Source organism: Melanerpes formicivorus, unplaced genomic scaffold (genome assembly GCF_026170545.1).
Source record: "Melanerpes formicivorus ecotype bairdi unplaced genomic scaffold, bMelFor1.0.p_v2 SCAF_20, whole genome shotgun sequence".
NCBI classification, from domain to species: Eukaryota; Metazoa; Chordata; class Aves; order Piciformes; family Picidae; genus Melanerpes; species Melanerpes formicivorus.
The window spans coordinates 13,034,916-13,062,158 of record NW_027142372.1 but is presented as its reverse complement, the minus strand read 5'-3'; the positions used below and the strand labels follow the sequence as shown (position 1 = coordinate 13,062,158).

Here is a 27,243-nt window from a genome sequence, read left to right as displayed (position 1 = left end):
ATGCTGGAAAACCAGAAAGCATTATTTTAGTAAATAGGCTTCCCAATGTGCATTGTATCTGACAGACTCTGATTCTGCCCAGGATTTCCATTTTCAGCCAGAATTAGGCATTTTTCATACATATGCTATCTATATGCCAACTTCGTAGATTGTTTACTCACAACTGGTTCAGGTGCCGGTGGTAAAAAGGATCTCTGTTACAAGAGTTTTCCCATGCTCTTCTTTCTTGTGAATCTGCTTCACTTATTCTGTTTATATTCAAATAAAAAGGTTTGACTGAAAGTTTTGAACTACAGAAGTTAAGCAAAACTAGATTCCACCCCCCCCAATCTTTTCCCACAAGGAAAGACAAAGGTACCATCTCTGTCCAGTGTACATAAACAACTAATCATTTAATGCTTGAATATGCTTCTTGAACACAGAGCCAGAATGTGATTTCTGTTCCTCACTTTGATGTTATTTTTTGTGACCTTTATCAAGTCATTGAGATCTGCAGCCAGCTTTAGTCATGCCTTAATGCTTCTACACTAGTGAGCTGATCTCCTGAGATCATTGGTGCAGACAAATGCAGAAATGTCTTCTCTGCTTTGACTCTATAGCAGTGATACTCCAAAAAGTAGGCACTTCATTTGAATGTCTAAAGACAGATGGGGGGAAAAGCCAGAGAAAACATCAACTTACTGAGTGATTGCTCTACCTTAAAAGATAAATAAACAAGAGATACAATGGTCACACTTCTAAAAGCTTTGGACTTGCAGAGAGGGCTTTTTACCACAACTCTTGAGAGTCTGTGTACGTAACTGGAAATTCAGGACTTGGGCAAGTTTGAAAATGTCAGTGGCCACCTAAGGGTCCTAATACTTCCTTGTAATCATTCAAGTAGTTCCATTTGTTTCCATCGTACATTTTGAGTCCTATTACATCAAGGATGCTATAAATTCCAGCTGAGTTTAAATGGCATGTGAATGTCTTACAGCATGCAAGCAGAAGCCCTGGACTGCCACTGCTGGTAGTGTGAAGTACTAGCCACGGCTTTCTTCTCTTGAGTCACTGGCAGTTTTTTATTGTATCAGTAGGAAATATTAGAAGATTAAAACTCAGCAGAAAACCATCAATACCTGGTTTCTTTCAGCGCTACCCAAAAGTAATCAGGTGGTTTGTTTCATCTGTGTGTGTCTGCACTGAGCTGTTTATTCCCTTTTGCTGTGATTAGATCCTGCTGGCTTTGTAAGGAATCAGAAATCTGAAAAAAATACCTTTCTGGCATCTCTTTGCTTACTAGTGGTGAACCAGTTATGTCAAGGCAGCAGGGGAGTGAAATCTGATAGGAATGTTAACGCTGTTTAGAATGGCAGTGGGTGGACCTTCAGAGAAAACCACTCACAGCTCACCTCCTTGGTAAACCAAACAATTTGCCAGTGTCACCCCTGCCGTGGCTAAATGACTAGAGTGAAAATGTATGGGGAAAGGAATGGTTCTCCTGCTGTAATTATACAAACTCTCTCTGCAGTGTTATACTCCACAAAGTCACTGTTGATAAATAATAAGCTGCACAAACAGTGACTTAATGTTCATTTATTAAAATCATCTATTATCCTTTTTAGCTATAGATTCACTTTGTTGAAAGTTGTTGTGTGTTTATATTGCTAACATTTCACTATCCAAATGGTATTAGTTGGGTTGGTTTTGAAGGAGTGTACTTCAGAGACTAGGTCACTGCTTTGAGGAACACAAGTCCAGGGTTTAATGAGAGTGCCATGGTGGGACAATAATCTGAAGGACCATGGGATCTCAAAATGCTCCCAGTATACATGCTGCACTTGCCCCTAATTTGTACCATGTAGCAGGGATAGAGAAGGTGAAGTGAGGCTGCTTTACACCTTCACTGCCCCCTCCAGGAGCACTCATCTCTCACAAGCGCATAGGAGAAAGTGCAGGGGAGACTGCATGGGGTAAGAGGCCTGAGCCCTGTGAAAAAAAGATGACACCTCATCTTTTCCATGGTAGGCCCTGCCTGGATGAGTGCCCCCAGCACAGACCCTGGTCCTTCAAAGTCCTTCATCAGCTGAGTACTTGGGTTAGGAAGTGCACAGGGACCCATGTTCTGTCTGCAGATCCCCCTTCCTGTCTCCCAGGATTTACCAAGAGTGTGATCAATCATACAGATCCAAGTAATTGTTACTAGTGCCTGAATTACCTGGGCTATGAGATATGCTAAAAAGTCCTTTACATGCAATCTCCTAGTGTAAAGAGAGCATCTAATGGGAACATGCCTCTGCTGTTGGGTTTGGATCAGTTAGGACTTGCTTTCTCTAACAAAGCAAATATTTGGTGACAGAACTCGATGTAGAAAGTGCTGCATAGCAGAAAAGCGTGTTTCACATTCTGTTGTGAGCTTAACCATTGGACTCTTGGCATAGGAATTTCTGCTGCACTAGACACAATTTCTAGCAATAGAAAATGGAACAGTTTTCAAAGGGTGGGGGGAGGGGAAAAGACCAATTTGTGAGTAAAAATGGGCAAAGAGGCTTATAAACTTGAAGTGATAAATGACTTCACAAGTTTTCCATACAATAATAACAACATCCTAATCAAAATAATGAAAAAGTTGCATCCTGGGGAGGGGAGAGAAGCTCCATTCTGACTTTAACACACTGAATATGGTTTAGAAAATAAATATATGAAAACTGTAAATTTTATTCCACTCAGGAATCTGAATTTGTATTAGAGACATGTTGGTAATATTTCTTTGCATATATTTATATGCTGCTATAAATCAAAATCCTGTCTGGGTTTGCTGCCTTCTGAGATGAATTTCATGGAATAATGTAGTAAGGTTTAAGGAAATACATTTCTTAGGATGCCCAGTGTGGCAGTGGCATCTGATTTTTCAGCAGTCCATATGTTTTTAGAACTAAATATATCTTCTGGCTTGGCTCATTGATTTTACATGAAGATATATTGCTTTGTAATAGCTGATCTGATGTGCAACTGACATGGTTGCTTCTCGCGCAGCCTAAAAACACTTCAGGATTTAAATATGAATTAATTAGGAACTCTTAATGCAGGCTTCAAGAAGGGCATTACAAAGTACTCAGGAAAATGCATGATGCACTATGTGCTAAATGCTTCCAGGTATTTCAGATAAAGAGATGATTGTGTGACCTGAGTGGTTGCTTTGCTAAGAGAGAGATGGGGAATAAGTCTCTTAAAATTTTTACTGGGTGAGATAATAAGGATAAGCCCTATTTCAGCTTCCTTGATTCTGCTTCATAAAGCAGCATGTTAAGTGGTAGACAGAGATGACTGTGTTACTATATGGAGTTTCATGCCAGTCATCTCCCTGCATGGTAATCCTCTGTAAAAGTGATAGATAAAGGACATGAGCGATGTCAAAGATATGTAGCCTTGGTTCTTGTAAACACAGTTAGCTGACAGAGCTGGTCTGAGGATACAAAATCTAGCAGTGGTGCTGAGCATCATTATGTTGCTCTGCCCCTGACATCCAGACTTAGGTTTCAAGGAAAGTTTGAAAAAAAAAAACCCATTCCTGAGCACACATGATATTCTTACCATATAATTTTAAAGGTGACTGTAGCAATTTCCCATCTGTGTTCTCCATTGATGATGCATCACATATGGTTTTGGGGCAGATGGATCCATATAAGGCAGCCATACAAATGAGGAAAATATTCATTTTAATTAGGTGCCCAGTCTTGTGTCCAGAAAAATCTATGTCAAAATTCTCAATGACTACCATGGGAGCAGGTTCTGATGCTGATAATAGCTTTCTTTGATGGGATGTATAACTACCCTGTTGTCCAGCTTGGAAACAGATGCATTTTCATGCCTGATGAGAGAAGTGAATTAGAAATGCTGGCACATTTATGTTGCAGAAGTGGCTATATTTTGTTATTCCCCACTCTCCCCTACTACCCCCCTCCCCAACCCCACCCCCCCTGCAAGGTATGACTGTTTTTGAGGAGAGAAAAATTAGGGATGGCTTTTGCTATGGACCTGTACTGTCTAGTTCTACCATATACATACAGGCAGATAAACAACCATAACATATGAATTGGCTATTATAGATGTATATATTCAGTGTTACTATACACATTTCCTTCATGCAATAACTGGCAGTTGTCCATTTTTGAAACTGTCTTCTTGTTTCTTACAGTGAAGCAAACTTAAATTACCAGTCTAAATGCTAATGCAGAGTGTGAAAGTGATTTAATAAAATAAAGTGTATTTATATGTAGATTATGACATTAGTATTTAATTATGTACCTACCCATCATAAGATGAGGCAGGCTGCTAAATATTGGTGCACTGAAGTGAAACCTTACTCTTAAAGAGCAGGTATATTTTAATTTCTCTCCCCTTTCCCAGTCTCCTTAAATAACAGGATAGATTATGCACTGTTTACCAATATTCACCTGTATCTTGTCATAATGTATTCCAAATCAGCTTTCCACCCTAGCAGCTGAAGCTCATGGAAAGCTGTGCTTTGTTTGGGTAAAACACTGTGAATAACAGATCTTTTTCTGTGCTGTTTACCAGACCCAGTTAAACTTTAGATTTCCTTTTTTTCTTATTTCAGTGTGAATTAAAGAGAATATGGAACCTGTTGTGGGGCAGTTTTTAACCTTTGCTCTTCTGTTATTTTTTTCAGACTATGGAAAACCCAAAATATGAGCTCGTTATAGAAGCTAAGGATATGGGTGGTCTTGACGTGGGACTGACTGGCACAGCAACTGCCACTATTCTTATTGATGACAAAAATGACCATCCACCAGAGTTTACTAAGAAGGAGGTAAGAATTTGTCATCTGTGTTCTACAAAATGCTGCACATAATTGTAATTAGCAGGTTTTTAAGTGAAAAAACGTTCCTTCATGGATGAAAATAGTTGAAGACATAGTTCAGCAAAATGGGACAGAGCTGTTCTTTGCTTCTTTCACATTAATAAACTGGCATGCATAATTTCCAAAACAATATAGCAGCCACAAGGTAAAAATTCATGTCAAGACACAGTGCTCAGAGGTTGGCTAACAAGATGAAAACCTGTCAAATACGTTTGTTAGAACTTTCTCCTTTCACTCCTGCGGGGGAAATGTAGAATTCCCTCTTGCCTGCTTCTAGCTTAGGGCTTTTGATGGTCAGGAACATGGATGAAAGCAACATGTTTTGTCCTGGCTTCAGTACTTCACCTGTGGGACAGCTAGTGTTGATAGTTCTGTAATGAAAGCTCTAGTCTGAAAAGCTTTAAATTTGACCTTCGGGTCAAGTATGCAAGGAAAGGCTTTTCCCCCTGCAAGCTGAATTCCACTAAAGAATGCTGAAAAAGCTGGGAAAAAAAACCCAAACCAAAACAAAAGGTATTCACTGCCTGCAGGAGAGTGTAATAGTGCTACTACAAAGATTCTGGTTCCAGGCAAAGCATCTACCCAACTTCCTGCCCTTCTCATAGTGCTCTCTTCCCTCTCCTACCCTTATTATTAGTCTGCTGGGTTTTCTTTTTGTATTATTTGTCTTGTTTTTTTTGCCTCTGGTGTTTGGAAGGAATTAGAGAGTGTCAGTTATTTATTTTTTTTTAACTAAGCAGTGGCAACAACTAACTGTTAATTACCAAAGTAAAATCCTTTGATGGAGGCATTTCAGTCATCTGCAAACTACCATGGTGAACCTGATCCTAACCTTTCAAGTAATAAAGTTGTAGCTAAGTGGCATTCATCAAACCATTCACTCCCTTAGAATTACCCTTTACATCAGGCTTTTAATTCTGACAGGTGTTACTTGACAATCAAGAGTTAAGATATATTTAAAACACTGTGATTTTGTAGCCTCCTAGAGCATAAAAATATGAAATGACAACGCAGTGTATTTAGAAATAGGCAGCAATTGTATTAATCAATATTGATAACAATTAATGTCATTCAGACTTCCACCCGCTTGAATTGCCAAATGTTGAGATTTCTTTTGTTGAAGAAATCCTTCCATGTATTTTCCAACAGAATTATTTTGAAGAAATCTTTCTATAATTCTACATCCTGCTTGAGTTAAGCTGTTAAATTACTTGGGTGCTAGCTAAGCCCCAAATGTACCAGCAGACTGTGTCTCTTTCTGTGCATATTCAGAAATGTTTACAAAGTCAGCTCAGTCAGTCAAAGGTACTGTGTACCCTTTGCAAGTCTGCTGATTTCAGTATAGAAATAAAATAACAGCTGTGAAGAGACAGCATTATGTATCTGTTTGAAAAGTCCAGTCTTGCACAGTTTTCTTGCACTTCATATGACATGTAATTTCCCATAGAGACATCTCTCTTAGTTTTTTCAATAGTTCATGACATGGTTTTGAACCTTTCACTATTTAGAGATGTTAATGCTATCAACAGCAAATTTGCTGATGACACCAAGTTGGGGACAGGAGTTGATCTGCTAGAGGGTAGAGAGGCTTTGCAGAGAGACCTCGACAGGCTGGACAGATGGGCAGAGTCCAATGGCATGAGATTGAACACATCCAAGTGCCGGGTTCTGCACATTGGCCACAACAACCCCATGCAGTGCTACAGGCTGGGGTCAGAGTGGCTGGAGAGCAGCCAGGCAGAGAGGGACCTGGGGGTGCTGGTTGATGGTAGGCTGAACATGAGCCTGCGGTGTGCCCAGGCAGCCAAGAGGGCCAATGGCATTCTGGCCTGCATCAAGAACAGTGTGGCCAGCAAGAGCAGGGAGGTCATTCTGCCCCTGTACACTGCACTGGTTAGGCCACACCTCGAGTACTGTGTCCAGTTCTGGGCCCCTCAGTTTAGGAAGGATGTTGACTTGCTGGAACGAGTCCAGAGAAGGGCAACGAAGTTAGTGAGGGGCTTGGAACACAAGCCCTATGAGGAGAGACTGAGGGAGCTGGGGCTGCTTAGCCTGGAGAGGAGGAGACTCAGGGGTGACCTTATTGCTCTCTACAACTACCTGAAGGGGGGTTGTAAACAGGCAGAGGTTGGTCTCTTCTCCCAGGCATCCAGCACCAGAACAAGAGGACACAGTCTCAGGCTGTGCCAGGGGAAGTTCAGGCTGGAGGTCAGGAGGAAGTTTTACACAGAGAGAGTGATTGCCCATTGGAATGGACTGCCTGGGGAGGTGGTGGAGTCGCCGTCACTGGAGGTGTTCAGGAGGAGACTTGACACGGTGCTTGGTGCCATGGGTTAGTTGATTAGGTGGTGTTGGGTGATAGGTTGGACGTGATGATCTTGAAGGTCTCTTCCAACCTGGTTTTTTCTATTCTATTCTAAATCTTCCCTCTGCCTTGCTAAGTGATTATTCCTGAATAAGTGCTTATTGCTGAATAAAGCAGGAAAAATCATCCTTTAGATATGTGGTGTGAGGCCCTTTTAGAAACATATGCTCTTTTTGACATAAGTAGTGTAAAAGGAGGGGCAGTCTCTGTTAATAGAGTTAATGCCACTTTGGCTTACTGCTTGAAATACTTAGTTATTGTACTTAAATACCAGCCACATATCCCATGATGCAATACTATTGATTTGAAGAGTTTGAAAATCTTTGAAAATGGCATATCCTACAAGATAACTTTGGAAGTAGACAGCTCAAATTCAGTAGATCTGAAGGTTTAGACTCATAGTGCAACTTCTTTTATTTACTTCAAGACTGGATGCTTTAGGATTGTCGTCTTATGGATTTGACATATTTTCTCAGCTATCTTCTTTCTCTTTGAATACACTTTCTCTCAGTGTGTTCTTCCCTTATATAAAACATATGCTTTTTTTACTGGCCTATATTTCCTTCTGATAGTATAAATTATACCAAAATAGCTCTGCCTGCATTGGTCATGTGCTGTTGGTATAGCTCAGTTAGGCCAAGTTTTCAATGTATTCTCTTCATCTGTAAGCACAAGGGCCAAATTCATTCTTAATCTGACACAGTGAAAACAATGAAGTTATGAGAACTGGGCTTGTTCTGTATAAAAACAGCACTAGGTATCCCAAAATGGGCTAAGCAGAGCTTTGAAGAATGTAGAATGCATTGTTATATACCTTAACGAAGATCTGTATGATTTGAATAATATTAATGCCAAGACAAAAGTGTAATGATTTTTTTCATAGCTTTCTCCAAAGTTCTGTGTTTCTGTAGATTTCTATTTCAAAGAAGTCCTATATGTGTTAGCATACTGCTTTATTTCTCAGTGCCAGGTAAACTCAGCGATGCATGAGTGTGTCTCTGTCCACTGAAGATGAACTTTGCCTTTTGACATTGGAGCAATTTTTAACTCTTTTTTTTAACCCAGAAACAGATCTTTAGTTCTACCCCTAAACAGTGATACACTTGTGTGTACTCCCATTTACTATATTTATTCCTTGGAAGCCAGGTCCTTATCCACCTAATTCAGAATGCCCATGAATGGCCTTTATTTGATGCTTCAGGAAGCTCTAAATGCTTCTCTGTTTGTGCTCTACTGTGTTTATATGGGTCTTGCTGGAAGAGTGGGGACTTGTCTGGTGAATCTGTTCTTCCAGGTGCTATTTTTTACCCTGCATATCACACCCATGTCATTCTGCTGCAGTCAGGGCCTTCAGCTTAGGGAAAAATTCATTGATTGTGTGTCAGGGCATAATCACTGGAGAAGCTGAGGAACCTGGCTGTGATTCAACACAGCACTTCCATTAACTTCAGAGGGATGGTTTAAGACCTTGAGGTTGTAATCATGTGTCGGGTACTTTGATGGGCTCATGTGTGAGACACTGCTTTGTGGGATTCTGCCTCGTTGATTATTTTGTTACTGCCCGGTCACTCCACGTGCCTCTGAAATACCAGTCTTGTTCTCATATATACTTACCCTAACTGATCATAATAGGTTCTGCACAGCACAGAAGTCCATTCAGATGTGCAAACAGTACCCTGTTCCCTCCAGGGGTTTAAATAATTTAATCTTTAATGCTCCAAAAGAGCAATGTTTTAAGAGCTCTTCCAAAAATCCCAGGTGAGGTAATGAGGTCTACCTTTTAAAAGGTCACAATGGCTGGGACACTGTGCCAGATTTAAATTTATAGTGAACAGGGGAAAAAAATATTTGAAAAGTTAGTGGCCTATTTTTCAGGAAGTTCTAAAATCTAGAAAGTTTTAAAATTTATTTTGTGACTTATTAGTGGATGCAGCACATATTTTGTACGTTTGGCATTTCCTTTCCAGCAAGCTAAGGCCTTAGGATTAATTTTTGTTCAGCAGCAAGGGCTTAGTTATGTGAAAATAAGAAATGAACCAAAGCAAGAAGCAGGAATTGATCATTCTGGAAAATCTGCTTTGTGTACTGCAGGATATTCAAACTGTGCAGGAATAAGACTGAATGAATGCTCACGGTGCTGAGTATTTTTTCTATACCTAGCACATTCAGGATAGGAGAATTATTTTCTCGTGTCACTTTAACAATTGGGAGCAGACCACTGAAGTGTTGTATGGCTGCAAAACAGGGATTTTATTCTGTAGTTGATGAAAACAGCAATGTAGCATCTGCTGGAAGCCACAAGCTGGCAAATGCTTCTCTTGAATCTGTTCCTGTAGACATGGTTCTGTCCAGACCTTTCCTAAGGCCAAGTGGAGGAAAAAGTATTTTTTGACATGTCAACAATACAGATTTAACCTCCTCCTATCTATTTGTCCTCCTCGAAGGAAAATAGTCAAACAGATCCTACTTTTGGTATCATACCATTCCTGAATGAAAAATATGTGCTCAGAAATGGCTTTTCACTGTGCATTATTTATCTTCCTCTTCTGTTTCTGTCCTGTTTTCTTTTAAGTGTGTGTTCCCAAGGGAAAAGATTCCATTGGTGCTCTTTAGTAATGCATTATTTTTTCCTTAATATTGGATATATTGTCTTTCCTTGGTAAATGCTATGAGGCACTTCAGAAAAGAATGCAGTGATGTGGCTTAAGGGTATAATTTTGTGCAATCCACCTACTTCTCATATCTGTCCTTCACCACAGATTTGAAACAGCAGCACATACGTAGTCATACATTGAAAAGTAGTGGGATTTGTCAGTGTCCTCACTTGCACACAAAAAAGAGAGACTTCATTTGTCCAGAAACAGTGACCAATGGCTCCTCCTGCTGCTTCCATCCTTACCTTCAACCTCATCCATTTTGGGGACAAAGAAATGTAAAACCATAAGAATTCTGCCACATCAGGAAGAGTAATATTTGGGGAAATATTTTTCTTGGTTTATCTTTTTTTTTTTTTAATGCATGTTCTTAGAAATTATTTCCCCAGTTAAATAAAGAAGATTGCATCCTGTGAAGAGAATAAAACATGTGTAATTTGACAAACCATCAGCACAGTGAAATCTGAGCTGTACTAGTGTTGTGAGTCTTAGATGAAGAACAGTATTTGCTCACATGTTGAATATCTACTGATAAATGGTTTATAAAAGAGTAATAAATGACTAATGTGTGCTTTAATAAATGATTCATCAATTCCTATAGAGACTTGTAAGTGAATGGGTTACTTGTCACCATGATTTATGATGACTTCCAGCACTGTCTTCTGATTCAGTTGTGCTACCCACTGGGGTAAAATGGTCCCTGGAGTACAATATGTATCTCCGTCTGCTCATGGTTCAAAGAGGATGTGAGACTTTCAGAGGGCCATCTGGAGAGATTTATTTTTCAGCTTAGGCTGTTGAGAAACATGCTTGTAGCTTTGAGGGTCCTTGTCTTGTTTCTTGGTATTGGCTAAATCATATTAAGGACCAGATACTGAGCTAAAATTGCCTTTTTTAGCTTCTTCCTGGCCTGCTTTTTCCATAATTGTTTAAAAAGTTGAGACCTAATATTATTTGCCATGCTACACACAGCTGGCAGACACAGGCCAGATCTGCCCTTTCAGTTTGCATATTTGAAAACAAAACCAAATCCTATCTTACCACCTTCTGTGATCTGAAAGTTAGCCCTCGTCCTTCTTAATCTTATTTTACAGGGAAAATGTTGCCCTTAAGGACTTACAGTTAATCTTTTCTGTGCTTCTTACTGAGCTGGACCCTACCCTTGGACATGAACAATTCTGTTAATGGTAGATTCCCCTGCTACTCCCTCCCCTAGACTCCTATACATGATTTGGAAAAACCACTAGTGAGGCCCACAGTTGTATGCAAAGCTGAGCAAAACAATGCTGTCCTTTGACTAGCACGCAGATCAGGGGCACGGCCAGGCAACTATCCTCTTTCACTTTCCTGGTAGGAGGGAAGTCAATGTGCAAACCGAACTGAACAGGGGCAAAAGACCAAGAGGAGTTGTCAGCATGGCTCAGCAAGGCAGTGAGATCAAACTGAATTGTCTTTTTCCCATTTCACATGCCATTCTCTCATGTTGGGTGCTGAAAGGCCAGATGACTGATAGGTACTTGAGCAGCAATAAGCAGGTCTGAACAGATGAGAAACCATTGCCAGGCTGATATTTAAGAAACAGAACTGTATTGTAGCCTAAATGTTATGGGAACCAGTCTAAAATTCTATCAGCCTTTTCACATTGGGGCAAACTGTCTGCAGTACTGCACTGTCATGAGAAATAGCTTTGTGGAATGGATAAAACCATTTTAACAAAATCATAATAACAAAATGCATATTGGAATTTCCATTTGGCTCCTGGTTTTTTGGGCTGTGAGACAAATTCACATGCAGAGAATACAGAAATTCAACAGAGCAAGACAAATCCTCTACAGCTGTTAGCAAACTTTGGCAATAAAGAACAGTTTCATGATGGCTAGGGGTCATCAGAGAAGAGCTCTTTGGCCATTCTTGTTTTCTCAAGATGTAAATACAGCTAGTAAGTCTCCTGAAGCATGTCAGAAACCTCCTACACTAGATGTACTGACCTTTTCACCCAACTACTTCCACTGCATGCTGTTGTAGAATGTCCCCAACACACTTGGCATATATGAAGCTCCAGGTGCCCAAAAACCAACTTGAAAACAAACGGTAGACATTACCTGGTGTACTTTTCACGTGTGAAAGGATTCAAAGATAATTTCTCTGGGGCATAGAAAATAAGAGAGAATTTGATTAAGGCAGGGTTGCAATTCCTGTTGTCTCACCTGTTCTCAAAACATTCAGAGGCTGAAAATCAAGAAGCTTCTCTATAAATATTAACAAGGAAAATTTCTGCATTGCCTGATCTGAATTTCCTTTGCTAGAACTTAAAATCCTTACATAAGCAGTTTAGAAATGTAGGTGTCTATCTAACGTAAGAATTTAGACTTTTTTTTTTCTATTGAAATAATTTTGAGCATCAAATGTAAAAAGAAGAGCGTATTTGACTTGCAAAATAGTTGTAAAGACATTTAATTCCCATTGGAGGTTAAAATGCTGGTTCTAGGAGCCTAGGTTGCTGTGACTTTCAGTGCAGTTAGGATCACAAATGTCTGCCTTTTAAACCTAACCACTTTCAGACAACTTGGTAAAATGACTGTGATCAAGAAGAATGCTTCTTAAACTGTGATCAAAGTGAATGCTTGTTAAAATGCCTGACTTGTGTTTTGGTGGGACCATACCTAGAACATCTGGAAGAATTATTTAAACAATCTGGCTACCTGTATGGTGAAACTACCTTTTGGTTTGGGGTGGTTTGGTTTGGGTGGGTTTTTTTGTTGGGTTTTCTTTTGGTGGTTTGTTTTGTAATAGAATAGAATAGAATAGAATAGAATAGGTTGGAAGAAACCTTCAAGATCATTGCATCTAACCTATCATCCAACACCACCTAATCAACTAAACCATGCAACCAAGCACCCTACCAAGCCTCCTCTTGAACACCTCCAATGATGGTGACTCTTTTGTCTTGTATTTTTGTTTTGGGTTTGTTGTTTTTTCTTAGTTTGAGGTTTTTTTATCAGTATTGTGTCAATTCTTACCAGAAATAGATACTTTGAGGTTGCTCATGTGATAACAAATGTTCAGCACAACTCAGGATTGAATTACCAGTGACATTAAAAACAAATACTCCGCTGTACCGTTACAAGTAACAATACAACAATTCTAGAGAGAAAGAAAAACAAATGCACTTGTTCTGTGAATTGACTGGAATAGAGGACTGCAGCTAAACAGCATGGTTTGGAAGACCAAGGTTTCCTGTACTCATACAGATTCATACTGTGTGCATAATAATTTGTATTCATTTGGCTTGCAGCAAGCTATCTGCATAACCAGTGTAAGCACTTTGTTCAAGAACTTTTGCAAAATGTGTTTAACACTGAGTCCATCCACTTATCACATAATTAGAGCTGGATGCACTGCATAGCAGTAGGCAGCAGACTTCTACATTTATCTTTGCTTGTGAGGGGTGAGTTCATTGCTTTGTTTCTCTCCACCAAGGTCATGAAATACATGAAGCTGTCTACTTAATCTCCAGATAAACACATTACAGTGGTACATAAAACAACAAAGTGCCTGCTTTGTAATCTGAAAGGAGCTGAGGAACACTTGTATAAGTACAGGAAAGATTCTATGAATAGAAATGATCATTCAAACAATGCTTCACCAGATCTGATATTGTTTCCAGCATTCTTGCTCCCCAAGTCAGCTCACACAGAAAACGTGTATTTTTACCAGTCCTTTTCTCTTTCCTCATTTGCTGTGTTCCTTTCCTGCTCTTTGTTTAGTTTCCTTGATTCATTATGATCAAAGGATCTGAGCAGTCCTGACACAAACTTCTGTGTGAAGTCCTTGCCTTTTGTAACCCTTTGGTTACGCTTGGAAGGTCATCAGCAACTCGGTGGTAATAACAGCAATTCTCACTACAGCTGGTAAATTCTCACCACAAAACCATTCCAGTGCTGACTATCCTCTGAAGACTTCTTCCATCTGCTTCTGTTGACAGCAAATAGCCAAACACTGTGAGCAACTAAAAAGCCATAAACCCACAATTTATTGCTCTCTTCTACAAGAAGTGAAGGTTAGTCTGCTTCCTCAATGTGGTCTATGAAGTGTGAACTTTACCACAGATATTAAGGTCTGGATTACAAAGCAAACAGTAGCAGTAAGTGTTTTGACTATATTTAGCACAAATATGTTTGGGTAAGTAGCTGGATAGCAGAAATTAAAGAGGAAGGAAGGTTCAGACAAGGCTCTTGAGAAAAGTGCAAGCTAAACAAAGATACTGTAATGTCTCCAGACCTAGTCTTGGACCACTTATATGGGGAAGCTGCACAAACATAGTTATTAGCAGTTATTGCTGGCAATGGCTATGTGATTTTCTCTCCAGCTGGAATTAACTCAAGTTAACTTTTGAGTTCTGTATTTGGGAGACCTCATTTGACTGTGTGTCACCCATTTGACTGAACTTTCTTAAATTCTGTGTGGAAGCACTGTGATTTCCATATATGACACTCACTGCAGAGTGGCTCCTAAATCACCATTGTCTCATTCAGCCTATACAGGATGTAAACTGGTGGACAAATAGTGAGGAATAGATGAGCAGATACAGTTGTGGTGCTGGCAGCAAAAATTTTCTGTGGTTTAAAGGAACTTTAATTTTATGTTTGTGAAAGGGTTACAGTTCCTACCACGTGGCATCTCAGCAGAAATACCAAAGAGTATAAATCTCCTTGTCTGACATAGCACAGCTGATTTGAGGAGTAATAAATAGAGGAACTGTTAGATGTGTAACAAAATACCACTCTAATCCCATGAGTTAAGAAACCCACGCTGTTAATATGCCTCTAGCATCTGTAGGAGTTCTATTTTAGAAGTAGGATTAAACAAGATAACACACTATAGATCTTAACATATTCAATTTGCACCAGACAAAACCCTATTTAATAGCAATTACACAACATGTGTGAGCTGGTATCATAGCTGCAGTTGATATGAGCAGAAGGGATTTATAAGGCTGAAGTATATTCATACAAACATAATAGTTATATGACTGCTGAGGTCATTCCACTAGAGTGGAATGGGTTTTGTGATCAGTTTGTTAATTTCTTCACTGACAGATGAGATTTCAAGATTTTTGTCAGCAACACTAAAACTGATTTGGCTACTACAGAATTTGCTAACCATCTGTGCATACGAATCAAAATGTCAGGATTATTTAGACAAAATATTTTTTTTTTCCCCTTCTGCTCTGAGACATTAAAATAGTGAACCAATAAAAAACAGCATGCTCAAGGGAGCTGTGCATTCGTTCAAGCAAAGTTGTTAGTAAGTACCTGTGACAAGCACTCGTTTGGACAGCAGTGAAATTCTATAGGGCTGATAGTCTCTTGAACTTTTGGGGACAAAGATGTTGATAGAGTTAAGAGGAAGAAACAAATTAGGGGATTCATAGAGAACTCCTTGCAGTCATAGTCACTGTTTGGGAAAAATACTTCAGGAGTGTAATTTATTCATATCCTTGTGCTTCTACTTTGGCTTATTTCCAGGACTTGTTTGCCTTAGAGTCCCAGATGCTTGTTTGCTTAAAGGGTAGCCCTTTCTCTATCCGGCTGCCTAACAGTCACTTAATATTTATTTGTTTTTACAAATGTTTTCCCCTGTGTTCCCAGTCCATATGTCACAAGAAAAAAGTACAATCTCAACACTACACAGAGTACTGATATTCTCCCCCTTTCCCATTCTAGACTTTGACCCAATAAATCCCAATTGGTTATTTCAGCTTGTGTTTTCTTCCAACATTATTGCTCTATGGACAATCTTTTTGAACTTGTGTTCTAACTCCTGCTCTCCTCTACTGCTCAGCTTGATGCAGCTTTTATAAAGATGTTGTTGTTTACTTCTCTCCCAGGCAGCCAGCACCAGAACAAGAGGACACAGTCTTAGGCTGCACCAGGGGAGGTTTAGGCTGGAGGTTAGGAAAAAGTTCTATACAGAGAGAGTGATTGCCCATTGGAATGTGCTGCCCGGGGAGGTGGTGGAGTCACCATCATTGGAGGTGTTCAGGAGGAGACTTGATGGGGTGCTTGGTGCCATGGGTTAGTTGTTTAGGTGGGTTGGATTAGTTGATAGGTTGGACACCATGATCTTGAAGGTCTCTTCCAACCTGGTCCATTCTATTCCATTCTATTCTATATTGTGGAAGATTTCTTCCAGCTACTTATTTGTCTATGTTAGATATTATATTTGTCCAGTGCTGGAATTCATCATTGTCTTTTTGCGTCATCATTCAAAAATCTCTTTTGCTTACTTCATCTTCTCTTTTTAAAAAGCAAAACAAACTTGTCTGCAACAATAAACCAAAGAGAAATCTCTAATATTTCATTTGTTTCTCCCTTTCAAGCCTCCTATTTAGTCAGTAGCCTGTAAGGACCCTTCTCTGAATTTTATTTTAGCAAGCCAATTTTCCTTCCTTTCCGAACTCCTTGAGTCTGTCATTTGACTGTGAGAGCCTGAGCACCTAGGCCACTGTCCTTTAAGTGCCTTTCTGCTCCTGTCTCCAGTTCCTGCTTCAGATCTACCAAGACTCATTTCAGTGATGTCTCCACTGACTCCTTTTCCCTGTGTGATGTCTCCTTTCTCTCTGGTTTTATTTTTGTCACTTTCCCACTGTCTTTTTATAAAGAAAACTCTTCTGTTTCTTATCTTTGTCATCTCACTACCCTCTTTCTGCCCCCATAATTTTGCTCCTTTAGTGTTATTTTCAGATCATCTTTTCTTCTTTTTTTTCCCCATTCCTTGATGCTTGTCCCTAAGCAAACTCTTCCTCCCCTCACTGCCTGCCTCCCTTGGGAACCACTTTTCTGTCTTCATGAATTAAACCAATTGTTTGCTTATGACTTGCAAAAGTCCATGTACACTCTCTGCCTGGCTTCTATAAATTGAGTGCCGTCACTGTCTGCTTCCACACTTCATCTCATTTTTTTCTTTTATGCTTTATTTCCTTCTCTTCAGCTCATTTGTTTTGACTGCCTTCAGTCACTGAGGCCAGCAGTGCCTATACGTTATGTACTACTGTCAGATGTTCTTAGATCAAAGATTTTTCTTCATTTAGAAGACTGATGGTGAGGAGAGTGTGGCTGTCCTCAACAAGTTTAACAGGTTGAAAGCAATGTTTTAGTGGGGAAAAAAGTTTGAAACATGCAAGTTGTGTGAGAAACTTTCAAAAGAAATACAAGAAAAATCATCCTGCTACATAAACTTCAATCTAAACCATCTTTTGACTTTTACTGAGATCATATCAAGAAAAAAAAGTTCATCTATAGTATTGATATTCTTAGCTGCCTGTAAGCTATGACTCCCATCCAGAGTACTTCATGGAGACATGAATGCAGGATTAGACTATAATATAAAGCCCGTGGACTGGCCCATTACACTCTGTGCTGGGTTAGGAACTGGCTGGAGGGCCGGGCCCAGAGAGTGGTAGTGAACGGTGCCACATCCAGCTGGCAGCCAGTCACCAGTGGTGTCCCCCAGGGATCAGTGCTGGGCCCTGTCCTCTTCAACATATTCATCGATGATCTGGATGAAGGGGTAGAGTCAGTCATCAGCAAGTTTGCAGATGACACAAAGTTAGGGGCAGATGTTGGTCAGTTAGAGGGTAGAAAGGCTCTGCAGAGGGACCTCGACTGACTGGACAGATGGGCAGAGTCCAATGGGATGGCATTCAGCAAGTCCAAGTGCCGAGTGCTGCACTTTGGCTACGGCAACCCCATGCAGAGCTATAGGCTGGGGTCGGAGTGGCTGGAGAGCTCCCAAACAGAGAGGGACCTGGGTGTGCTGATTGACAGCCACCTGAATATGAGCCAGCAGTGTGCCCAGGTGGCCAGAAGGGCCAATAGCATCCTGGCCTGCATTAGGAATAGTGTGGCCAGCAGGAGCAGGGAGGTCACAGTGCCCCTGTACTCTGCTTTGATTAGGCTGCACCTTGAGTCCTGTGTCCAGTTCTGGGCCCCTCAGTTTAAGAAGGACATCGAAACACTTGAATGTGTCCAGAGAAGGGCAACAAGGCTGGTGAGAGGCCTTGAACACAAGCCCTATGAGGAGAGGCTAAGGGAGCTGGGATTGTTTAGCCTGGAGAAGAGGAGGCTCAGGGTGACCTCATTGCCCTCTACAACTACCTGAAAGGTGGTTGTAGCCAGGGAGGGGTTGGTCTCTTCTCCCAGGCAACCAGCACCAGAACAAGGGGACACAGTCTCAAGCTGCGCCAGGGGAGGTTTAGACTGGAGGTGAGGAGGAAGTTCTTCACCGAGCGAGTCATTCGTCATTGGAACGGGTTGCCCAGGGAGGTGGTTGAGTCATCGACCCTGGAGGCATTCAAGGGGAGATTGGACATGGCACTTGGTGCCATGGTCTAGGCATGGGGTCTGTGTTGATAGGTTGGACTCGATGATCCTCGAGGTCCTTTCCAACCTAAGTGATACTGTGATACTGTGATATTCATATCTATATGTATAGAAACACAGGCTTAGAGATATTTGCCTACCTGAAATGATGTTTTATTGTCCTAACCCCACATCTTCTAGTACAGCTTAAAAGAAAATGAAATTAGTTTTGTTTTATTCTTGTATGGTTGAAAACCAGCAAAACTATCATTTGAAAGCAGAGAACACTGTACTTGGTTAATTGATTCAGTGTTGAACTAAGTTCAGGAAAAAGTGTATGTTTGAAGACAAATGAAGGGCATGCTTTCTAAGTTAGCAGCTTTGACCTTTTCAAGTTTTCCATCTTAAATAATAATTGAAGCCATGAGTAAATAAATTCAACTTTGCCTGCAGATGTTGAACTCTTTTCTGTCCTTTTACTCTAACATGGCCAATGCCTGATATTAACGGCAGAAACAGTTTTATCATACCCCGTGCTGGGGCTGACTGGCAGTCTCTAGGAACTCTTTTCTTTCCTCCAGCCATATGATTAAAATGCAGTTCCAATCAATAAATCTCTACCGTTTCTGTCAATGGTTAAGTGTTTGCCTGGGGGTCTTCTGTGTCCCAGAGGTATTTCTTTTCTTCAGTTCTTCTGTATTCATGAGAGAACCAAATTACAATAAGCCTTGTTTACCTAGACTGCCTGTGGAGATTGTTTTTGGACTGCCTGCTGGAAGTGTAGTGAGCAATATAGAGCATGCTCACACACTGGTAGATACAGAGATAGATGTTAGCAGTAAGGTACCTCTTTTAACAATATTGGGTTCCAGCATAGCCTCTGTGAAATCTTTACTTGAGGAAGATTAAATATTTAAGCAAGAACTCTCGACTCATTTGACATGTTAGTGGAAAACAGTGTAGGATTACCAAAAGAGGTCTCAGATTTGGACAGCTGATTTCAGCTGAACTTCAGCTTTCAAGGATGTCAGGGTTGCCTGTTTTTCCTTTTCATGAATAAAGATTATCTCAGTTGATCAATGATACACTGTGTGAGCAACTAAGCAGATTTAGATTCTTTTTGCTCTGGTTGCTATTGCCTTAGTGCCATTGATTAAAAGGGAATTTTAATGGTTTTACTAATTGTGTTTTTAAAGGAAACACGACAGCAATTATTGAACCCTTTAATTTATTATTTCCCTTGCTGATCAAATTGGAAAGTCAAAATAGAAGTTTTTAAAATGCGCCATCCCCTGCAGCCTCTTGCTTATATCTGAAATTGTATTTCACCTTTCTGAATAATGGTAAAATAGAGACAATGACACAGTTGTATTCAGCTCATAACTTTTTTCATGTGGCATTTTGTGTTATGGGAGATGCAAGAAGGAGGATATATTCCTGCCCAAATTCAGCAGAAGGTAGTATGTGTTTCTATGTACAGGAACAACCAGGAAAAGCACCCATATTGTATCTTTAAAAGACTGCTTTCAGAGGGATATACTAGAATGTAGCTGCTGGCCAAGCCACTCTAGCAACCAGCACCAGAACAAGGGGACACAGTCTCAAGCTGCACCAGGGGAAGTTTAGACTGGAGGTGAGGAGAAAGTTCTTCACTGACAGAGTCATTGTCATTGGAATGTGCTGCCCAGGGAGGTGGTGAAGAGGAGGTGTTCAAGAGGGGATTGGACGTGGCACTTGGTGCCATGGTCTAGTCATGAGGTCTGTGGTGACAGGTTGGACTCGATGATCTTTGAGGTGTCTTCCTACCTTGGTGATACTGTGCCTATAAATGCAAACACCACGTACTAGTCAGCAGAAATAAATGCATTCAGCTACACATTGCACATCTAAATTGTTTATTCAGAAACAATCATAAGCACAGCTTGTCAACACTTCACACATAGGGTTGTGTTACATAGTAAAGCTATTCTAATGCCTGTCCTGGGTTTATTTACAAGTGCTCAGGAAAGACTGTATTCACTTTTAAATGCCCAGAGTCCAGACTCTGGGTTGACTCTCACATATGCCATGAATTTATTTTTCTCAAATTTGTAAAATATGGGCAGCATTACAAATGTTAATGCTACTATTACAGGATCATAATTTAAAAATACCAGTGTTCTCCAAGGGCTCCAGCAGTGTGTCATTTCCCTGCTTTATTAAAATGAATGAACAGATGTACAATTTATTTCTGCTGAACTATCATCTAAATTCATAAGCTATTTCTCATGTGTCTGAAATCCATGTTGGTTTCCCATTTTCCTTGCCTTAGAAAAAAAAAAGAAAGAAGAGTAAAAAATTACACTCTCACATTTATCACTCTGGGGATATAAACGAGAAGTATACTCTCCACTTCATTCAATTTAGAGTAATATCCTCAATACAATTTAAATCCCATCTTTTCAAGGCTATTCAGCAAAACCTAGGCACTGGAACACCCAGGATCCAATTGGAAAACACCCTTGCCATCTAAGCTGAAGACTGGCAGGTAGACTCTGAGGACACTATCTGTTCTCTCTGACAGAATGAGGTGCCACAAATCTTCTTTTGGTTGGCATTTATGATGCTAGCAAGGACCATGCAATTTTTTAGCAACAAGTTGGGAAACCAAGGCAGGGAGCACCGATAGTGAGTGCTAAGGGGGAGAGGTGAGAAGGTTGGGGGTAAAAATAGTGAAATTTGCAGCTAAGGAACATATCAGCTGGCCCCAAGCACTCATGAGGGTGGGTTTTATTTGTCTTGTGGCAGCTTAGGAGCGTGGCAGGTGCTCCCTGGAAGTGATAAACAAACAGAACAAGACAATGTAGAGATTAGATGGAATAAAATTACCGAGGCTTCAAAGAGCAAGAAACAGACATGTTGCCATGGAAAAAAATGAGTGTAAAATTCCCAGACAGTGTGCTCTCAGCCTATCGCTGTTCTTATTTGCTGGCACGCTTTGTGGGCAATGTAAGGATGATATTTTGCACTAATTCTGTGCAAGGAACGAGCGGATAATATGCCCTAGGGTTTCGAGCAACATTTCTTCTGTAAATCCTCTTTCCAAGGGTTTTTATTGTAAGCAAGCAGTAAAAACACTTGATGGCTTGAAGCTGACAACAGAATTCTCAGGCTCAGATTGTGTGTTTTCAGGGGGGGATGTAGTTTCTTTCTTTTCTTTCTTTTCTTTCTTTTCTTTTTTGCCCCTGATAAAAATCTCTTTGGCAAAGAGAGTAGTGGAACAGAATGTGAATCAATCTGCTTGCTTCATTTCATAGCTGCTCTGGAATTTTTAATGTAGGCCTTTAAATACCTCTTTGCCAGACAATTCAGGAAGATGATGAAATAATGGTTGGGATTTGTAAAAAATGTATGATTTTCTTCAGAAACCTTCTCTGCAGTTGCAGGAGCAGGCTGCCCCTGTGGAACTGCTATGAAAGTGTTGTAATTTACTAGTAAGAATGGAAAAGTTGTAACTGGATCAGGCTTTTATATATATATATATATATATAGTGGCCACATTTCAGATAGTCTCAAAACAATTAAATTTGAGTATCTGGTTCTACTGTTCTTGTTCCCTTTTAATCCTTCCCCAAGCTGAGATCATAATTACTTTTCTCTCTCCTTTCCTTACTTTTTCTTGCCAAAAAAAGAATATGACCAGCTAGGAAAGCAAATGCCAGAGGCATAATTTTCAGTTTTTTTATCAGCAGTAGGGAAGGCAAATGTGATTTTGTAGTTATACCCTGAGTCTCTAGCTGTCAGCACCAAATTCAGTATAATGAGTCTTGTATGATGGGGAGTTTGAGACTGAGACCAGAATCTGTTAGGGATCTCCTTCCTATAATTTGGTTTTGGGTACTGTATTATTTTTTTTTTCTTTCCAATCCATCAAGCTTCATGGGAGTTAATGAGCACCATGGGCCTTAAAATTTACACAAAAGTCTTTAGTTCCTCTTTCTGTTCACTACAGCTTCTTGCATGTGGGCTTATCATGAACTCTGCAGTGGAAGGGTTCTCAAGATAGCCTCAGGTCCCTCCCAGTTATTTGTATGATTTCCAGTATTTGCTTCCCCCCCCTGCCCCAAGAGCTTTGAAGATACAGGCTGTATCATCTCCCAGCAATCTGCCACAGTATTTCAGCTCCCCTGCAAATTTGTCATAATGTCTGGTGAGAATTTTCCTTGCCTCCACTGAAGCCCATCACTTTTTGGTCTTGTCTGCTGTGAAGGTGTTGCACAGACAATCCCTTTATCTACAACAGCCCTGTGTGCATTTGCCATGAAGATTTGTTCAAGGCCATCAGCTGTAGACATCTGCCTCTCCAATTGCTCTTTGCTTTCCACACTGTGGGCAGGAATCAGGTGCTGCAATGCAGCTGGGGCTCCCCAGAGCAAAGCAGATGGAAGAATTCCTGCCTTTGTCTTGCACATAGTTCTAGTTCTTACTCATCTCAACAGTTTTGCTAGTTTTGCAACATTAAATTGCCTTAATTGTCTATGATTCTTTTCCAGTAGCAGAGCAAGTGACAAAGCTAACATCTGCTGTATGTGATTTCTTCTTCTTTCATCCTCACAACAGAAGAAGAGTGTGTGTATTTTGAACATTTCAGTGAGATGAGGTTTTGGTACTGGTGTGTTTTCTGCTGTCTTTTTCTACACATGGGTTTGTGTTTAATATGGAAAACTTGGTTATATCATCTGGGTGTTTGTTTTGGCTTTTGTTATAGAACAGGCTGAGGATATTTCATATGCAATTGAGAGTCTATAAGCACAGGAGATGGAGCTTTATGTCCCATTTAGGCACACTGTGATCTTCACCGCGTCTTTCTGCTAATATGCTTGACTTCTGACCTGAAATTATGCTGCAATTCCTATTTTGAGTTTCTCTTAAGGTAAGGGAGTCTGACAGCTGTGTCAGACTTTGTGCCATGGGCAAATGTACGCAGGGGCTTAGGAGGAGATTCATCAGTTCCAGAGTTAGTTCAGAGCAAGTTTCATTAAGAGAATGTTTTATAACCATATAGCATTTTTCATTCCAAAGAACCCCAAAGGAACATACAGAAAATGGATCCTCTCCGTGGGCAAACAGAAGATTAAATTGCAGTTTTCTGCTGCTTGCAGGGAAAATGGAGGCGTAAGACTTCATTTCCTTTATTAAAGTATCCTACTCAGGAAAATTTCTTTACTTTCTAAAGAAGCATTGCAAATGATGGCTAACCATGGTGGTGTATCGTTACACTCAAAATCTCATTGATAGGCAAAGGGGAAGCCCATTTTATAAATAAAGCCCAGAATTTACTGTCAGTAAAACTGAAAATAAACCAAGTCCCTCCTAATCCCAAGGATCATCATTAATGCTGATTGAATTATGGCAGGAAAACATCTGATCAGAAAGAGGTTTGGTTATGATAACATGGAAGGGGCAATATAGTTGTAATTGCCCTTCTTAGCTCCTACCCCTTTTCCTGTTGTTATTCTTGCTGTTTCTGGGTTCTCTGACTCATAAAGTTGGTGGGTTTATTCCAGAGTTTGTTGTAGGAGTGCAAGTTGTCAGCAGACAGTATCCTTTGACAGGGCAAACATGATGCTCACATTGATCGTTTCTTCCCCCTTTTTTGGGGTCATTTTTATGTATTTGCTAATGTGCTTTTCTTATTGCTCTTTCTTCATTTGTGTGAAGATCTGTGTCACATCCAAATTTACTAGATATGATTCCCTTTATATTTATTGGGTATTGTTTTTCTTGGTTGTCCCTAAAATCAATTTTGGCCAGCTCCAGGTCTGCGTTTCTTTAACTAAACATTGGTGAGTTGTTTATAGCCACAGTTTCTCCAGTGTCATCAAGTCTGGGCTTCATGTCTTCTTTTCCCATACTGCACATCTCTCTATGCATCCTTAGTCACCACTTCTCAAAACACTGCACTTTTTTTTATCATACAAGGCCTCTATTTCTCTGCACTGGAAGCTTTGGTGGTACTGTACAAAGATCAATGTGTAAAAATAAGTTATTTAAATACTGTTACAGAGAAGTCAAGTAAAGCTGCAGACAGGGCAAGGAAAGCTCAAGCAGAGCAAACCTGACAAACCTCCAACCTGAAGTTTGAGTGAACTCAAAGCATGGCCTATCACTGGCAATGGCAGTTCCCTATTACAGAGTGCACAGTTACTGTGTCACTCTGTTTTCTAGTCTGCAGCTAGCACTTGAAGACTGGGACAGCACTTGGATCCCAGGTGTAGGCAGAAAGATATTTACGTATTGTGGTTGATGGAGACGTTGTGCAAATATAGTCAGATACCTTGACTGATGTGGGAGTGAGCGATGTGCACACTCATTTTGAGGTGTAATGAAAGTTCTCCATCATCATTAGTCCACTGAAACTGTGATAACCAGCCCTTCTCTGGGTCAGAAGGCAGTCAGTGACTGTGGCAGTAGCCTCAGGACTTGTGATAGTATATCTGCATGTCAGCAGACTTGGGATTGTTATACAGGATGCAAAACTAACCAGCAGGAGTCAAACTGAGTTGCTGGGCATTTGTATTCATGTGAGAAGTGACTTGAAGCCCTCAGGGAGTAGCAAGAGGTCCTTTTTTGTATTTCATCTCAGTGACAGTACTTGCTTCACGTGACTGAAGTACAGTGCAGTTATCTTTAATGAGCTCCCCCAAACTCCATCTGAGCACACAGAGGGGTACTAAGCTGTCTGTGAGTGTATGGTGTTTCTCAAGTCATCAAAGTCTCTGCTTATAAGACTGATGAAGTGATACTCAGAAAACAATATTAAAAATCTACCAAAAGTAAAAGAAAGCTAAAATCTGGCAGTGGCAAAAGGGGAAAAATGCGGAGAACTAAGAGGACATTTCTGAGCCACCACTAGTGTGTAACTAGAAAAACCACAGGAGAGCTCTGACAGTTCTATGCGAGCGTGTCTGTGAGAAAGGGTTATTATACAGGTTAACACTAGCAGCTCTGCTTCCTCTGGTTTTCCTTTCGCCCTCCAAGCTCAGCACTCCTGACTTTATGAGTGAAAATATCATAAGTAATTGAAGTTGCAAACCCCAGGAGAATACTAAATTAGAAATTAAGCAAAAAAGCTCATCACTTAGAGCAGAGGAATCCTGGGCAAATTTTCGAATGCAGTGTTGCAGCAATTGGAATAATTTTTTCCCCCAACTGCTTCACTAACTGAATTGATTGAATTAAATGTGTTCTAGCTAACCCCTGACCCCAGTTACTCAGGATAATCAGGAGGGTAATCAGCCTGCTGAGATCTGAGCTCCAAAGGAACAAGAATATTGTAAGGTTCAGGGAGCCTATGCTGGCATTAATCAAATGTCATCAGCATTTGATTATAAATCCTGAAGACCACCAAATTGATACAACATGGCTTAATTCACTAAAAATTAGGTATCTACATATTCATCACCGAGATGATTGCTTTTTTGGTAACCTAAGTCAGGTGTCAATGCTTTGGAATGTCCCAGAGTTTAGTAATAAATATGATGATCAACATCAGCACAAAAGTAACATTAGCAAGATTAAAAAAGATTTGGTTCTAACCTCAGGTAGATATTTTCCCTCCTATTGGGAGTTTACAGCTCCATTGAAATTGTTCTTCATGTTTCTACTCTAATTATGAGCTTACTCAGAAGCAAGACATACTATATGTTTCAAGCTACCTGCCAGCACAGCATTTTTTCTGCCTTCCAAGGGAAGAAAGAGTGGCTACTTACAGTATATCATACTGCTGTGTAAAGAAATAAAGTGATATTTATTGTCCCTTAAAATGATTTCCCCTGGAACTAGCAAGCTCACTTGAAAAATCTGTATCTAGAAATGTGTGTTAGGATCCAATTAATTGTTAGTGTACTTGCTTACTCTCCTTGGGAAGAGTTCCATGTGGCAATTTTGATGCAGATGTATTAGCATATTTTGGAGAGATTTGCTACAGAGGAAGGGGAAGCAGTCTTAAGAGAGAGGAATAGCACAGTTGCTTAAACTAACTTTCTTCATACATATCCTGATTTAATAAGCATTCGACCTTGTAGCAAAGCTTTTGTGGTATAAACCACTGAGACTACCAAATGCTTGTTTATCTTGCTGGTGTCACCTGTATTTCCTGGGAATTACCTTTATTTGTATTAGAAATTTGCTCTGCTTTGGAACTGTAGGACTTGAGCTGCTGCTCAAAGATTTCCAAGCATTAGCTGTGATCAGGATGAAGAAACTGTATGAATTCTGCTCATCACTTCTAATGACTACTTGCTGTATAGGTGCACTGGACTTTGTGCTCCTACCTGGGCTGGTCATGGAGTACATTTGTGCTATACATCACGAAACTCACCTTCCATCAACTGATTACAATGATGGTCTTCACAAGCACAGTAACCATGGAGTGCCACTGGGACAGGCCACATTTGCTGTTCCTGTTCAGGTAGTCTCTGCAGCCCACACAAGATAGGTCTGGCAGGCTTGATTCACTCTACATAGATCTCCTGGTGTGCATGCACATCTTTCTATCCAAAGCACAAATGAAGTTCCTTGGCCGGTCTTAACCTCTCTCCTAATTCTTCGTCCTCAGACACATAACCTCAACACTGCCAACAAATTTGTAGTCATTCACATTCTCCAAATAACTTAAAGGGAATTCTGTATCAGGATATACAAAAATCCTTAGCTCATTCTTTATCTTCCTTGGATATCCAAATGAATACTTCTGGATTTACAGCAAAACTAATCCATGTGAGGCTGCAGCAGTGTTTGTGTTCAAGAAGGCTGTGTATGCAATGAATGTATGATTAGGACAACATAAAACCAGGTGAGAAAATGAAAGGGCCCTGAATGTCCCCTTCATGACATTTTAGACTTGAAACAAGCACACAGTGGGCACTTATGAAAGGAATGTTTAATTTTCACTACAAATATTACTCTTTCAAGAAAAGATGAAATAAACATTGGCAAAAGGAGCTAGGCAATGGG

At 40.2% G+C, this 27,243-nt stretch overlaps 1 protein-coding gene across 2 annotated transcripts in view; it reads left to right on the top strand.

Moving 5' to 3' along the window:
- Positions 1-27,243, top strand: part of CDH13 (cadherin 13) — a 517,521-nt gene that overhangs the window by 413,237 nt on the left and 77,041 nt on the right. For both annotated transcript variants that reach the window (XM_068150857.1, XM_068150856.1), the window contains exon 8: positions 4,673-4,813. In XM_068150857.1, coding sequence (XP_068006958.1) covers positions 4,673-4,813 — 141 coding nt within the window. The remainder of the gene's footprint in view (positions 1-4,672; positions 4,814-27,243) is intronic.